At 53.5% G+C, this 16,098-nt stretch overlaps 1 protein-coding gene across 1 annotated transcript in view; it reads left to right on the top strand.

Moving 5' to 3' along the window:
- Wnt7a (Wnt family member 7A) overlaps nucleotides 1-4,665 on the top strand; it is a 48,465-nt gene extending 43,800 nt beyond the window's left edge. The window contains exon 4 of the mRNA XM_028854769.2: nucleotides 2,314-4,665. Within this exon, the coding sequence (XP_028710602.1) occupies nucleotides 2,314-2,793 (480 nt within the window). The 3' untranslated portion in view covers nucleotides 2,794-4,665. The remainder of the gene's footprint in view (nucleotides 1-2,313) is intronic.
- Nucleotides 4,666-16,098: the final 11,433 nt, after the last annotated feature.

Raw genomic sequence — 16,098 nt, 5'->3', positions numbered from 1 at the left:
GATGCTCCCCTGCCACTGTCCCTTCCCACCTAATGCTCTTGGGGCTGTCTACACGGTGATCCAAATGCTCTGCTGCCCTGAAGAGTCAACTGTGCCAGCTCCTCAGCTCAGTCACTCTGAGCCTCTACCCTCCCACCACAGGGCCTCCTTCCCATTCCTCCCAGGGGCTGCATCCCACCCACACAGGCACAGGCAAAGCTGTTCTTGTCAGTCCTCCTGATTCCCTGGGTTCTGCGCCGCTCTCCCCTTCCTGAAGCCCACCCTCAACCCTTCTCCAAGTGTTCCTTGCTACTCCTTCAGCCCACATTGCTACACATTTCTGTGAGTTCCATGGCCACCTTGGGTCTGGAACCATAAGCTCAAAGACAGAAGAGGCTGCACCTCAAAGCAGGCAGGGCCAGTGTCCGATGTCACCAGGCCTCCCAGAATGTGTCCCACCCCTGCTTGTAGCAGAGGCAATACCAGCGGCCCATGTGCCCTTTGCAATACGAACAAGTGAATGATAGAATGCACCTGAGCCCAAACGGCCCTCCATTCTCCTTGCAAGCAGAAGTCAGCACTTTGGCTATCCCAGGCCGGTTGTCGTGGATTGTTGACTGTCCCATTTGGGGTTCTCTGGGAGAGGGGGCTGAGAGGAGGATTCAGACCTGAACTCTGTAGGAGACAGGTAGACACTAAGCCTTGAGGAGCTTTTTGGAGTGGGTACTGCCCACCTGTGTCACTGCCAAAGTTGGAATGGCCAGGTACTTGTCCCTATGGCTCTAAGTGCCCTGAGATGGGCCACTAGGGCAGAGCTCCTCTGTGTCCCAAAGAGCTCGGCTTTAATGGAGAACATGATATATAGATGGCTCAACACTGCTCAGGAGACAGAGTCGGGGACTGACAGGTGGGAAGAGCCTACCTTGATAATCAGGGGACGCTTCCTGGAAGAGGTAGATTCTTTCTGGCATATGAGCTGTATCAGAATGGAACTACTCAAACAGGTTTCTTAATAATCCATAGAATGAAATCAGTCTAAAAGGGTGCCCACTGCCTGGGACTGGAGGCCAGATGGAATCCAGACAAGATGTCCCTACTTTTGATAGTAGGGGCACAAGCTCCCATGGGGTCCATGGGAATCTGGCAGGGGCAGTACCTCCTCAGCATCTTCCAAGGGCCAACCAGCTGAGGCTAGACCCAGATGTGTATTGATGCCCTCCTGGGTTTCCCTTTGACTGTGTGAAGTGTTGGTATGAATGGCAGATCCTAGCATGCCTAACCACCCTCCTTTAACCTGGGTCCCTGAGGTGTGACCTGATAAGAAGTAGTTCAGATGTCCTTCTGGTGAACTCCCTTTGGGCATTTTCTGAGTACCTGCTGGGGGCTAGCCCTGGGAAGGTGCTGGAGAGGGGTCACTACAGGGATTTTGAAGCCTCAAGCTGTTTGACCTGAAGCACGGGAGGGAGCTAGGCATCCTGGAAGCTGAGAAGCCAGGATCCAGCCTGGCCTCCAGAGGTGGGAGCTCGGATGAAAGGGAGTGACCTGCACATGTTTTCTTTGCTGCTGTGGGTGCCTTAGGGAGGCAGCTGGCTGCCCGATGGGTGACCAGTCCTGGCCAGGGCAGTTGTGACTATGCTGAATACAGTGAGATCTCTGAGACTTGCAGAGTGCAGAGTTAGCAGAGCTGGGCTGGATGTCACCTGATTAAGGGCCCATTCAAGGTCACCACAGCCCCAGGCCAGCAGTGACTGCAGAGGAGGAGGAGGAGAGGCCTATTGGGAGAGGCAGGTTGCAGGATACAGGGGTGGCCACTATACCCCTAGTGCTTTGGAGTCCAGTCTTTAGCTCATGGACCCACTGTCCTGGGTCCCGGGCAGTGTCTAAGCCATGGCTGCTCCAGGTCACCATAGACAGCTGTGCCAACTTTGGGCCAGCACCTAGACCAGCCCAGCTGAAGCAGAACTTGGTCCTCACTCTGTGTTGACACATGCTGCAGGTTTGGCAAGGAATCTGAAAAGCCCATCTTCTAAACTGAATCCTCCTGTGTTGTAAACACGCTTCAAAACTGATCTCAGACCAAGGAGAACCAATGTGCGTTTGGACTGAGCTGGGCTGGTGTCACCAGACTGGGAGAGCAGAGCATAAAGAAATTGAGAGTAAACGGCACCCGCCGCCCAGGGAGACGCTGCATCAAGGCTGCGGAGACAGAGGGACCGGGTTCCAGACCCAAGTTGCCTGTTCCAAAGGCAGAGAGGGCCTGGAGGGTGGGCTGGGCCTGCCCTTGGCCATGAGCCACGGTGACAAGTTCTGTGCTTTTCCCTGTTGGCCCTGCAGATCCTGGAGGAGAACATGAAGCTGGAGTGTAAGTGCCACGGCGTGTCGGGCTCCTGTACCACTAAGACGTGCTGGACCACGCTGCCACAGTTCCGGGAGCTGGGCTATGTGCTCAAAGACAAATACAACGAGGCCGTCCACGTGGAACCGGTGCGTGCCAGCCGGAACAAGCGGCCCACCTTCCTGAAGATCAAGAAGCCCCTGTCCTACCGTAAGCCCATGGACACTGACCTGGTGTACATTGAGAAGTCACCCAATTACTGTGAAGAGGACCCGGTGACGGGCAGCGTGGGTACGCAGGGCCGCGCCTGCAATAAGACAGCCCCTCAGGCTAGCGGCTGTGACCTCATGTGCTGCGGCCGCGGCTACAACACACACCAATACGCCCGAGTGTGGCAGTGCAACTGCAAGTTCCACTGGTGCTGCTACGTCAAGTGCAACACGTGCAGTGAGCGTACCGAGATGTACACGTGCAAGTGAACGGAGGTCACAGGTCGGATCGCAGGCAGGCGGGACGCAATCTCCCTGTAGGCCGGCCGCCGCCTGGATGCTCACAGGGAACCACGGAAGCACTGACCTTGTCTTTTCTGCTGAGGGGGGGAGGGGTATTCTGGGTTTCCTGCAGACTCCTGTGGGAAGAATCTCTCAGAGGCCTCGCCCATTCTGTTCCACACGGATGCCGCTCGGCCGCCCTCCCCCAGACACCGCCCAGGCCCCTCCACAGCTGGAACAAAGTTTTCTGCGGCAGGCACTCTGGAGCCTCGGGCCTCGTCATAGCAATATTTAACAAGTTATTCTGATAAGAAATAATATTAATTTATTTAATTAAAGAGAATTCTTCCACTTCGTCGGGATCCGTTTTCTGCAATCAAAGTGGACTGCTTGAGGTCCTGGTAGGATGACTTTGTCGCTAGGACTGGGAGCTGTGAACAACTGTACATAATTATTCTTTATGCAGATGTTTCTACTAGTTGATTTTGCAAGTACCCTTCTGCAGCACTAGATGTTAAGTACAAAGAGAAGATGGTCTTTATACACATATAGATATATATGCACACACGTTTGTATTTTTTGTTTTGTTTTTGCTGTTTGCTGCTACCTATCCAGACTCTAAGCTGGTCCAGATCTGGAGTAGTTCTTCTCCAGGACATGCCCCCATCCTTTTGCCTTCCACAGTTCAAACCTCACGGTTAGAAAAGTCCCGCTGGGAACAGTATGTGTCAGGGGACAGGAATCATAAACTCCCAGCAGTTTCCATCTCTGGAAAGTGAACCACTGGATAAGAGGATTTCTAAGAGACTATTTTTCTATGGATATTTTATTTATATGGAGTCTACCTGTGATGCCCCACGGCCCGTGCTTCTTCTTAACACTGGTACTCACTCAGGGGCAGGAGGACAAGGCCAGGTGTGTGGGCAGGTCCCCTGGAGACCCTCACACAGCTGGGTTCTGGAGTTCCATTTGCCAAGGGGGCCATAGAAGTTCCCAGATGCCTGGGTTGGGGTATGGTCTGTGTTAAATGAGAGGGGACTCATCCCCCAGCCTTAGCTTGCTAAACTCAGTTCTTGGAGTGAGGTCACTGGGCGATAATCTTAGGAGGCGACCTCAGGATGAGCTACAGTGGTGGATGAGTCAGTGTCTTGAACATTTTTGTGGTCATCAGTGGGGACCTGGCACTCATCATCAGGCAAAGGCCAGCTCAGGGGTGTTCATACCTCACCAGCACAGCCCAGCCACTGCCGATGTGCCTACAGGTGAGGTGCAATCCTCAGAGAAGGGGTCAGGAAGGAGGGGGAAGGAGGAAGCCAAGAATCCTCAGCCCCAGTGAAAGTGGTGGGTGTGGCCCCTCTGAAGCAGACCCAGCTGCACCTGAGTCTCTCAACCAGGAAACCCTCAAGAAATCTGGGGGTATTTTCATGTGTGTCACATGCATTTCCACCTGTGTGCATGCATGCACATTTACACACTCCTATGCCAGCACTTTGAAGTACCTCCAGAGTGCTCACATGTGGATGTGCTTGCATGTATCTCCATGTGCCTGGGAGATCAGATCATGTGTATGGAGCTGTATGCATGAGCATCTGTGGTCCCAGGAGGTATTACTGGGTGTCTATATCTGTGGGTGGGGTGCAAGGTAGACAGCAGGGAACTATTTTGATTGTGTTGAGCCACAAAGAGACTGCAACTCTGAACTCTATCTCCAAAGCTGCTGGTGAAACTCAGACGCCTGTGAGACCACAGCCCTGTGTCCTTTGTGCTGGGAGCCCCTCAGTGCCTAGGTCATGTCCAGTTCCCCACCTGGGTTACAGCATGAAAATAAACATGGCTGGATGGCTGATTTCTTTCCTTGAATGTATTTTTAATTTTTTTTTTTAATTTGGGTATTTGGATGGATGGGCATGTAACTGGAAAGATGGAGTGGATGAATGGATAAAGAGATGAGTGGGTGGATAGATAGGTGGATGGGAATATGGATAGGCAGATTGATGAACAGATAGACAGCAAGAATTTCCTGGGTTCAAAACTGGCTGTGTGTTCTAGAGCAGCCCACTTAACCTCTCTGTGCCCATCTCTATTGGTCAAGCAGAAGCGGCAACAGGATGGCAGTGACCCAGTGAACTAACACATGGGGCAGGCTGGAAAGGGGAGGCTTATGGAGCAGGGATCTGTGAGGCTGCTGCTGGGTCCCCAGTGCCGAGTGCCTGCTTAGGATAATAAGCATTTGGTAACTAGGAATGAATGCCTGGTGGGACCTAGAGGGCTTGTGAGGGCACCAGAGGTGAGGACCTGGAAGACAGGAGGTTGGCTTGTTTTGAGGGCTGCAGCATACTGAAGCTGGCTGGTGCCTATGGATACAGCCACAGACACCGCTTCTCCACTGACAGGCAGCGCTGGTTACCACAGCAACGCTCCTGGACACAGAAGAATGAACTAAAGACAGCAGGCGAGCTCAGTAGCCACCCCAGCTGAGCGAGACAGCAAAGAAAGACCCGGCAACGCATGCGCACATACAGTCACACAAAGACCCTGCAAGGGAAAGGACAGACACTCAAGAGCCATGTGACTTCAGGCAGACCTTCACAAGCAACCACAACACACACACGCACACGCATACGCACACGCACACACACTGACCACCCAGCATTCTGGGGGCTAAGGAAGGAAGATGAGTTCCTCTCTCTGAAAGCAGCATGGGTAGTGTCATATTCTTAAGGGTACAAGAGGCACACACCCCCAGGCACAGACCACAGACAGGGCTTGCAGGGGAAAGCTGCAAACCTGTCTTTAAAGCCATGCCTTGGCCTTTGCTCTCCCGCTGTGGTCTCTGGTACTTGCTCAGAAGCAGGCCCTCAGTGCCCATGCATGTGAGCATGGTTGAGTGAGTGTTCTCATGTGAGGTTAGAGAGAGCCAGTGCTACCTGCCTCAGGAGGCCACACGGAGACAGGAGACACTTGGCTGAAGGGCCAAGAGCTTCTGAAGCTTGGTGTTCATTTCACAGAGCAGTGTGCTCTGCAGAGCCCCGGCTCACAGCCTAAGAGTCTGGGCTCCAATCACAGGCCTTCCTTTTCTTGGTCTGGGAAGGTTGGCGTTTGAGTCATCCATCCCTCCTCTGCTGTGACAGAAGAGCTAAGAGAGTGACTGGAAAGGAGGAAGGCGCCACTTGGGCTTATGGGGTTGGCCTCTCTGCTTTAGGCCTATGGTGAGGCCATGTGTCACTGTGGGAGCATGTGGTGGGAGCAGGTGATGGAGTACATGGTGAAGTATGTGGTGGAGCACATGGGGGAGCATGGGATGGGAGCACATGGTGGGAACATGGGATGGGAGCACATGGTGGGAACGTGGGATGGGAGCACATGGAGGGAACGTGGGATGGAGCACATGGCGGGAACGTGGGATGGGAGCACATGGCGGGAACGTGGGATGGGAGCACATGGCGGGAACGTGGGATGGGAGCACATGGCGGGAACGTGGGATGGGAGCACATGGCGGGAACATGGGATGGGAGCACATGGTGGGAACGTGGGATGGGAGCACATGGTGGGAACGTGGGATAGGAGCACATGGTGGGAACGTGGGATGGAGCACATGATGGGAACACACAGTGGAGTGTGTCATGGAGTGTGTGGTGGTGGGAACACATGGAGGGTAAAGCGCCCACTGCACTGGCTTCTATTTACATGAAGGGATTTAATGGTGGCCAGAGGCTCTCAGAGGGTGTGGCCCCGCTTAGCATCTCTAGAACCTGGCTTAGGTTACCTGAGCTGCTGGGCTCAACTTGACTCAATGCTCATCTCACCCTCCATTCTTCTAGACAGGTACCCTTCCATGCCAGCTCACTGCCTGCTCTCACATAATTCAATTTCTGCCCAGTTCCATCTGTCTTCCTGGCCCTTACCATGCTGACTGGCAGATTAGATGTGCTTGTTGACTAGCTTTTAGAGACGGGGAAGTCTCTCAATGCCAAACACCCAGATGGGACCCCAGAAGAGAGCAGAGACCATGTGCTGCCTTCCCAGCCCTTCCTAGAAGAAAGTCCGAGGTGGTTAACTCTGGTCCCTCCTGGCATTTCTGAGATTCACCTCACTGCTTTCCAGAGCCCTGCTGGCTGATCACAAGCAAGAGAAAAGATACAAGTTGTACAGGCAGAGGGTCAAAGAACACTGTGCTTGGGCTTTTCCACACCAGATCCACTTCCTACGGGCCCTAGTACCCTTTCCCTGTGCAGCTGGGAGATGGTTCAGCAGGAGCATCTCCCACAAGGAATGCTGGGTAGGAGCAGACACCTGTCATACCCACGCCTGAATGAGAATAAGTGAGCATTTACCTCTTCCCATCAGCCACCTTAGGGAGAGGACTGCCAAGTGGCAGAAGCCTGGGTCTGCAGGGTCCTGGGGGGGGGGTCCCTCACTCTGCCCCTTACTGAGTGCTGAAATGTAAGGAGCCAATGGTACCAAGCCACAAAGGGCCAAGCTTTAGCTACCCAAGCAACTTTGATGTCCGACTATAACAGAGACACAACCACTTCATTAGCCAAGAGGAAGGAAGGAGCAGAGGTAGCTGGTACTGAGCCTTCTCAGGCAAGGAAGGGACAACAGGGGAGGTTACACCAGCCTCCCCTTCCCATGCTCTCAGGGGTGCAGGGGAACAGAAATTCTTTGTACTTGTTAATGCCAGGTGCTCCCTGGTTTAAAAATGCACAGAAGTGTCTAAAGTAAGAGATGACGATACACACAATTCCTCAGAGGCTCTGATGCCCAGAGATGGCGACTTGACAGTGGGACTAGAAACCTATCCATGCTGCAGATGACATGAATGAACTCAGGCTGTTCTCTACTCACCTTGGCAAGCACAAGTCACAGCACCTTATTCTCCTGTCATACAGTGACTTGTGGAATATTCCTTTACACTTTGTGAACATGTGTCACCATGATTGGTAAAGAAGCTAACTGGCCTATAGCTAGGCAGGATAAGGTTAGGCAGGAGAACCAGACTAAGAGAATGCTGGGAAGAAGAAGGAGAGATAGAGAGAAGGAAGATTAATGTGCCATGCTTAAAGAAGGTACCACCATGTGGGTTAATTTAAGTTGTAAGAGCTAGACAGTAACATGACTAAGCTATTGGCCAATCATTTATAATTAATAATAAGTCTCTGTGTGGTTATTTGGGAGCAGCTGCCAGGACACAGAGAAACTGTCTACAATGGCTTATGCTGTGAAGATAACTCATTGGTTTTAGTAGGCTCTATGTGACCTCTGGGGAGAGTCATCTGCCTATCCACCATCAGAGGCAATGCCTCACATATTGTCTTTCTGTGCGAGCACGCAGTTTGGCACAGTGCTATGACCAGATCTTAGAAGTGGGGTTTCCAAGTCAAATGATGTTAGAACTTTGTGCTTATTCCCTACCAACACTCTGGGGAAGCCAGCCAGAGCAGGGGACATAACCCTGCAGGGCCCTTGGAGAGTGAGCTTGCCTCTGTTGGAGGTTGTAGATACCATCCACCAAGGTTCCACAGATAGGTTCCTCTTTCCAGTTCTGGATTGATCATGTGACCTTTTTGCCTGTCCCCACTAGCAGATCTTGTTTTCATACAAGGCTTCTGAGCTCCAACCTTCATGAGTTGCCTTCACAGATATTAACTGAAGTGCCCGATTAATCAGCAAGCAGATGGATGGCCCCACCCTGCCCAGGGACCCCCATACAATGCACACCAGAAACCCACTTTTGAGAAGCGGCGCCACTGTTTGTCACCAGAAATCAGAGGCAGAGGTGCTAATGTGTGCAAGCAAGCAGGAAGGCGGAGAAGCATGGAGAGATCAGAAGGTGAAGGGCAACTGGAACCAGCTGCAGGGGATCGTTCCAGCCAGGACCCAGCTGCATCACCACACTGGGGTAAGCCTGGAGCTGAAAGCCACAGGAAAATGAGCACACAGGTGGAGGGCACTGGACACGGGTCTCTTCTGATACGGGCTTGAGAATAAGAGCATGAGAGGTGGGATCTGCTGCTGCAAGCACCTATAACACAGGTAAGACTCAATCGTCTGGTGCTGGTCTCACACCTCTGCTCTGAGATGCTCAGCAGGGGTGCTGTCAGGTGAGGCAGCTTCAGGGTCAGGCTGTACCTCTGGGGAAAATGGACTGGGGTCAGCATGTTCTGTGCCTCCATTTCCACAGTGGTACATGGGGCTAGCACAGTGGTCTTGAGTGTATGTCACTCAAGGAAGAGTATTGCATGGACTCTCAAAAGGGGGCCCGGCGTGCCATAAGCCACCACCCATGCTGGTTTTGCTGGCTCTGCCCTTGGCTTCAGCACTGGTGAGTCCAAGAGCAGATTTTGGGATTGAGGCGTCCCAGATGCTTCTTCAGGTCTGGATGCAGCGCCACCCAGGGCTCCAGGGCTCAGGGCCACCAGGTGGCCAACCCTCCGCAGCAGGCAGCCCCTAGAAAGCAAAGCAAACACACCGAGGGCAGGAAGCTCCCGGGCTGCAGGAAAGCAAACAGGCTGCTTCCTCCTGCTGCATGCTGCTGTCGCCAACCTTTCCCAGGGCCCATCCTTGGGAGACCTCCTCAGGCGGCTGGCCTGTGTTTGGACAGCTTGTTGGAGAGTGTGGGTGGAGAATGGGGAGAGGCAGATCCAGGCCCATGCCTGCTGAGACCCCGTCTTGTGCCCGAGCCTCCCAGCTGCTCCTCAGGGCACTGCTGGGAACCACTCCCCCACCCTCACCCCTGGCCTATGCCCCTCACTGGGCCATAGGCCTTGCTGTCATGGGGCAGATCTGTGTGTGGTGTTAGGAAAGGGCCACAGAAACAAAAATCACTCATAACCAGTGTTGGCAAAGTGCTCCCAGGAGGCTCCTCACCATTCTCTGTGCCATCTGCAGACTACCTAACTACCTAAGAAGTTTCCCCGGGGTCTCTTGGTGACCCTGGGAGGCTGAATCTTTTCTTTTAGTGCTGGAGATGAAACCCGGGGCCACGAACATATTAGGCTCATGTTAGCCTTCTGCCACGAAACTGCACCCCAGCTCCATAAGTCCCAATTTTCAGATAAGTAAAAAGAAGCAAAGAGAATTGAGGCCACTTGCCCAAGGTTATCTGGTTAGCAAAAGAAGTTTCCATCCAGTGCCCAAACCAGTGATTCTAGCCTCTCTGCTAACGTATAAGTTTCCTCTTGCTGCTGAAACAAGCTAACTCAGTGACTTGGCCCAACACACTCCTGCTTGCCTGGTGGTCAGAAGTCTGTAACCAGACTCCCCATGCCAGAGTCTGGGTGAGGTCAGGGCTGGCTCTTTCCAGAGGCTCTGAGAGGACCAACCCTTTCCTGCCTTGTCTGGCTCCCAGAGGCCACCTGTACCTCTTGGCGGGTAGTCCTTCTCTCCAGCTACAGAGCACATCCCTCCAACCTCTGACTCTGGCCTCCTGGGTCCCTCAGCAAGGACCCTGGTGATGAGCTGGTTCACATGACCAATCCAGGACAGCCGACTTGTTTCCTTCCGTGTATACATACATGCTTTTATGTGTCTATACATCCTAGGAACTGCAAATGAGAGAAAGCATGCTCTGTTTTTCCTGAGACTGGCTTAGTTTGCACACTGTGATTAACCCTATTTGCACCCACGTTCCTGCAAATGACATAATTCTGTTCTCCTCTAGGATAAAACGGAACTGCACTGTGTGTCTATGCTCACGTTTTCTCTGTTCCCTTGCTGTTGGCTGCATGGCCAAGGCTGCAGTGAGGATGACCGCACAGTGTCTCTGAGGGCTTGGAGGCCTTTGGGTGAGGACTCACGAGGGCATACCTGTGACACAGGGTAGACCATGCTGACTGCTACACTGACTGAACTGGTGACGCTCCACAGCAGTGAATAGGCTTCCCTTTGCCCACGTCTTCACCAGCGTTTGATGTTTTCTTACTGATTGACGCTGTTGTATGTTCTCTCTTCACATAGCCAAAGACCCTTGGCCCCTTAAAAAGCACAATCGCAGGCGGCAGTGGTCAGGACACCGACATACCAGCTATGAACCCAGTGTGTGAGCGCGTGTCCAGCCACCGAACACCCTGGTGAATGCCGTGTTCACCATTCTGAGCTCCTACCTTGAAGACCTGGGTTGGTTCTTGGCCTACTTTGCACACTTCCAGGTGGAGAGATAGGAGCCTCCCTGACCCCGTGGGGGTTTGTACTCCTTCCTGGGCCCACCTGTGGCCTCACTCAGAGACCCAGGACTGACGTGCTGTGTACCATGCCTCGTTACTGTCTCCAGCAGAGGGAAAAGCCTCACCTCCCTCCAGCATTGACTCACAGTCACACCTCATACACGTGCTTGCAAAGTGCAGGTGGCAGAAGCAGAGGATGGCTGCCCACCCCCCCCCCATGAACACTGCAGCCAGAGCATATTGCAGATGCTTCACAGCTAATCCCCACCAGGCTCCCAAGAACTTTCTGAGGTGACACCTCACAGCCATAGCCACGCTGCTTTATGGTTTGGAAGAGGGTTGAGTGAGACCCCCAAGATTTCATATGTTGGAGGCTTGGTCCTTCTTGTAGTGGGTAGAGGGATGGAATGTTGAGGGAAGAGGTCAGGTCACAGGGTGGGGGGGGGAGGTGGGCAGGTCACCTGGGGGAGGTGGTTAAGTCAGGTAGATCACTTGGGCATTGCCCTTGGAAGGACTTACAGTAGTTTTCTTGGGACTTTAGTTAGTTCCCCAGGGAAGTATTACAAAGAGGCAAGGCTGGCACTAATCCCTTTGGTCTTCTTTGTTGATGTATGATCTCCTACTGTTATGATGCCATCCACCTGAGGCCCCCCAGCAGAGGCCAAGCTGACAGTCACCTAATCTTGACTGTCTAGCCTCTAAAATCATAAGGCAATTAGCCTCTTCTTTCCTCTTTCTTTCCTTCTTTCTTTCTTTCTTTCTTTCTTTCTTTCTTCCTTCCTTCCTTCCTTCCTTCCTTCCTTCTTTCCTTCCTTCCTTCCTTCTTTCCTCCCTCCCTTCCTCCGTCCCTCCCTCCCTCCCTTCCTTCCTTTCTGCACTAGTCAGGATTACCATTGCTGTGATGAAATACTATGACCAAAATCAACTTGGGAGAAAAGGATTTATTTGGCTTACATTTCCACATCACTGTTCATCACTGAAGGAAGTCAGGACTAGAACTCAAACAGGGCAGGAACCTTGAGGCAGGAACTGATGCAGAGGCCATGGAGCAGCCGGCCTACTCTTCATGACTTGCTCAGCCTGTTTTCTTAATCGACTCAGATCCATCAGCCCAGAGTGGTAACACCCACAACGGGCTGGGCCCTCTGTCATCAATCACTAATTAAGAAGATGCTCTACAGCCAGATCTTATGGGGGCATTTTATCAGCTGAGGTTCCCTCCTTTCAGATGACTCTAGTTTGTGTCAAGTCGACATAAAAGTAGTCAGGACACTTTTTTAGACAGGGCTCCATGTAGCCCAGGCTGGCTCAAACATGGGGTCAGTTCTGCCAGGCCTGCCACCACCAAGTTCAGCACTTGTGGGGCCATTATGTGGGGAGGCGGTAAGGCATCTTCCTTACAGATGAGGAAGAGCATCAGCGAGGGAGAACTTCTCCAGCCGTGAGCTAATAATAAAGCCTCTTCAGTGCTGCTGCAGAGAAATTTCTAGAACACACAGCTTAGCGTTTGGAGACAAAAGGCAACTCTCAGGATTATCTGGCATGGCAGTGGCATGCCCATCCCCTCAGCCACCAAGCCACCTAACTCCTAGACCAACGCTGGTACCTAAGAGTGGCCCAGGGTCTGAGTGACTGCCCATGGGCAGATGGCTACTTTGGCAGAAGCTGGGCAGCCAGAGAACAAAGGGCTTTCACGGGGTGTAATCCAGGCTGAGAGAGGAAAAATGGTCAGGTGCTCGGAGAGGCAGGTTCACACAGAGGGAAAGGGCGAGCTGCACAGGACTGGCTGGCACGGGGCCCCAGGTTCCGGCCCACATTCCCAGGACAGCAGACGGTCCCTGGCAATGGTTGAAGGCCCCATTTGTGCGATATGTCAGCAGGGAGGGTAGGCCTTTTAAGGGGTAAGATCGTGAGGCCTGATAGCATGCCCGGGCCTCTCCCTGGGGAAGCCAGGCCCTTGTGAGGACTGTCAGTCATTGTTTAACTGTGTCCCTGTGTGAAGGAAAACGGGACACTGGTAGTCACTGATACCTGTGCGATCTGGCCACCAGGACTCGGCCACACCGCCACAGCTCCAGTTACAGGCCGGACAGGCAAGGAGGCCTGCAGCCCTCTAGTATAACCATGGCAGGCAAAAGGGAGTGGAGAGGCGAGCAGTGTGAGGCCACAAGAGTGGGGGCAAGTCACAGGGTCCTATGCATGAAGTCGCACGCTATCCAGGGTCGCCTTGTCTCCCTGTCAAAAAGAGGGTGATGAGAAGAATATGGGGGGACGAGGCTGTGGGAGAGCAGGGGATGGAGAGACCTTCAGCTTTGTCTTGGGAACCAGTGCTCTGGGTGGAAAGGTCTGCCAGTCTCCATGGTGAGAATGCCAGCTGTTGCCTGTAGCTTCCACCCAGCCCCACAGCTTACAAGAACTTGGTAAGGGCAGCAGGGTGAACGCTTTCGAAGCACCAACTACTTACTTGGCATTTATTACCTACTAGTACACGCGGCATTTATTACCTACTAGTACACGCTGGTCATGTGTTCGGTGGTGTCAAGGGACTTAGTCCTTACAGTAGTCTCTTGCAATGGGCCTTATAATCACCAGAAGCAGGCCGGAGAGACAAGACCATTTCTCAAGGTGACACAGCTCTGATAGGGCAGATCAGGATCTGTTAGCCCTGAGATTAGAACCCAGCTCTCTAGCTCCAGAATTCTTACCTTTGGGAGCCACTGAAAACTGGCAGAGACCAAAGTTAACCGAGCCAGAATGAGGCCAGGCTCTGGCCTGGGGTGGGCAGAAGATGCAGACAGAAGCAGGAAGCATACAGAGATGTGACAGCAGGGAGCCCGCAGGACTGAGAAGCAGCGGCCCACAGTGGTACACAGCCATTGTCACCCTGGGCCACAGGGACAGCGGAGCAAGGGGGTCATAGAGATCAGATCTGGAGCCATGAGAAGGGACTGGGGTAAAATCAGTGACTACAGATAGAAGAGGGAGGTGGAGGCAGGAAGCAGGCTCCCTTCCCTGCTTGCTCTGCCCAGAGAGAAGCCCCAGTGTGGATGAGTGGCAGCCTCCTAGGTACAGAGCAAGGTAGAGAGAGAGTGGGTGGGGGAGGGGGGTTGGGGAGTGGGAGGGGCTGTGAAAATCAGCTGGTCCAGGGCACAACTAAAGAGCCCTGAGAAGCCATTTATGCCAGGTCTGGGTGAGGGCAGCTCCACACTAGAGCGGGCTGTGGCCTTGCTGCTCCTTTCCAGGTACCCGTGGCTTCTGAGATGTCGAATGATCAAAGGCCAGGGTGTAACACAGAGCTACCAGGAAGGTGGGTCGCTGTGGGACCTAGTCACCACAATACAACCACAGTAGACTAGCAGGGGGTTCCTGCTTCTTCGAGCCACCAGAGGATGAAATGAAGCTGGAGCTTTGAGCTCATGTGGCTGTGACACCAAAGGACATATCTGATATTCCGGACGTTTGGCTAGTCACTGGCAATCATTGCCAACCTGAGGGCTGCCAGGAGCTGTGAAGTGAGGGGACGATGGAGGGAGGGAGAAACGGGGGGAACAAATGAACGAACAAATGAATGAATGAATGAGGGGAGGTGTGAGGAGGAAATGAATGAATGAAAGGGATGGAGGAGGGAGTGAATGGGTAAAGAATACACAGAGGAAAGAAGACGGAGAGGACAAAGGAGGGGGCCTGGAGAGCCCCAGACTTAAACGATCCAGCTGCATCCCACTGCTGCCTGAGATGCTAGGCCTGCCGTCACCATGGCAATGGGAGAAAATCACAGAGCAATTTGTAATCAGTAGGAGGTGGGGGGGGGGCTCCTGCTAGAGCACTCTGGGAAGGAAGGGCCCTGTGGGTCCCAGAACTGAGCTCCCACTCAAGCCTGAGGCCCTTTGCACCCCCTTTCCTAGGGTCCCGCCCCTAGCCTCTATAGCTAGATGAGCTCTGCCTCCCCTCTCAGCCTGGCCAGTTCTGAGGTGCCTGCTGGGAGGCAGCGTCCCCTCACCAGCTTGTAGCCTGTCTGTCTGCACACTGCACACTGGGACGCAGTCCTATCTTCTGGTCACAACCCCAATTCCTCCTCCTGTCCCAGGGAAGCCTTCAGAAACGGCCATGAGCCATGCTCTCCAGATGGGGAGGACCCTCTACCCGGGAGCAGCGGCAAACTCCTCCCAGCTCTGGCGGGCTCCTCTCCTCCAGACCCGCGGACAAGATTCAGGAATCATCTGGGCAGTGGAAGCATAAAAACCACCACCCTCACTCTAGGCACAGACCTTAATGAATGAGACCTGAGTCTTAGTTGACCACTCATAGCTTTCCAACCCCCTCTCTACTGTCCTGCCCACTGAACATCTCAGGGGCTCTCCCAGCAGTAAGAGGCTGTGAAGGAACCTCCGATTCAAAAAGTCATGTGTTCAAAGCCACACAGGCACATAACCACATTAGCCTCCTTACACAGCAGAGGGAGGGCATGGTAGGGAAGCCCATAGTTCCCTACTCCCATGAAGCCATGCCTCACTGGAGAGGCCTCCTGAGCTCACTTATCGTGTGACTTTAGGTGAACCGTCTTCATCCTCCGAGCTTCAGTCGCCAACTCTGGAAAGTTTAGAAGGAAGGCCAAAGAGCTGTTCTGCTAAGGAGAGAGGATGGGAGTCCAGGGGCCAGGGAGACCAGTGTCCCACAGCTCAGCTGTGCTGGGGTCCAGGCTCCACTGCTGTGGTTGCCTCCGGGACTCCATAACTCAGTCTGTGGTCCATTACTGCCTGTCCCAACTCCGGCCCTGGAAGCTGTCCAGCTGCAAATGGAAAGGAACTGGGGGCCGGCAGAGCAGGCTGGCCTATGGTTCAGGGGCGAGGAGACTGCTTTGATCAATGGAGTCTGGTCTGGTTCGGGCAGGACAGCCTAGAAGGGAGGAAGGAACCTCAGCCAGTCCCTGCCTTGGCTCTTCACCCTAGTCCCGAGTTACCCTCCATAGCTCATGAGTGCGAACTCCTGCCTTGCTTTGAGGACCATGGCCAGGCTGGGTACAGAGGCGAGAGATTTGCCTGGCGTGGCTGCACGCATGTACACACGCACACCCACACACCACATAGGTTCTCAGCTTCCAGAGCTAACAGCCTCGTCTGCAATCCAG

Source organism: Peromyscus leucopus, chromosome 3, assembly GCF_004664715.2.
Source record: "Peromyscus leucopus breed LL Stock chromosome 3, UCI_PerLeu_2.1, whole genome shotgun sequence".
In the NCBI taxonomy this organism is placed as follows: domain Eukaryota; kingdom Metazoa; phylum Chordata; class Mammalia; order Rodentia; family Cricetidae; genus Peromyscus; species Peromyscus leucopus.
Note: the sequence above shows the minus strand (reverse complement) of the source record. Positions and strands in the feature narration are given on the sequence as shown.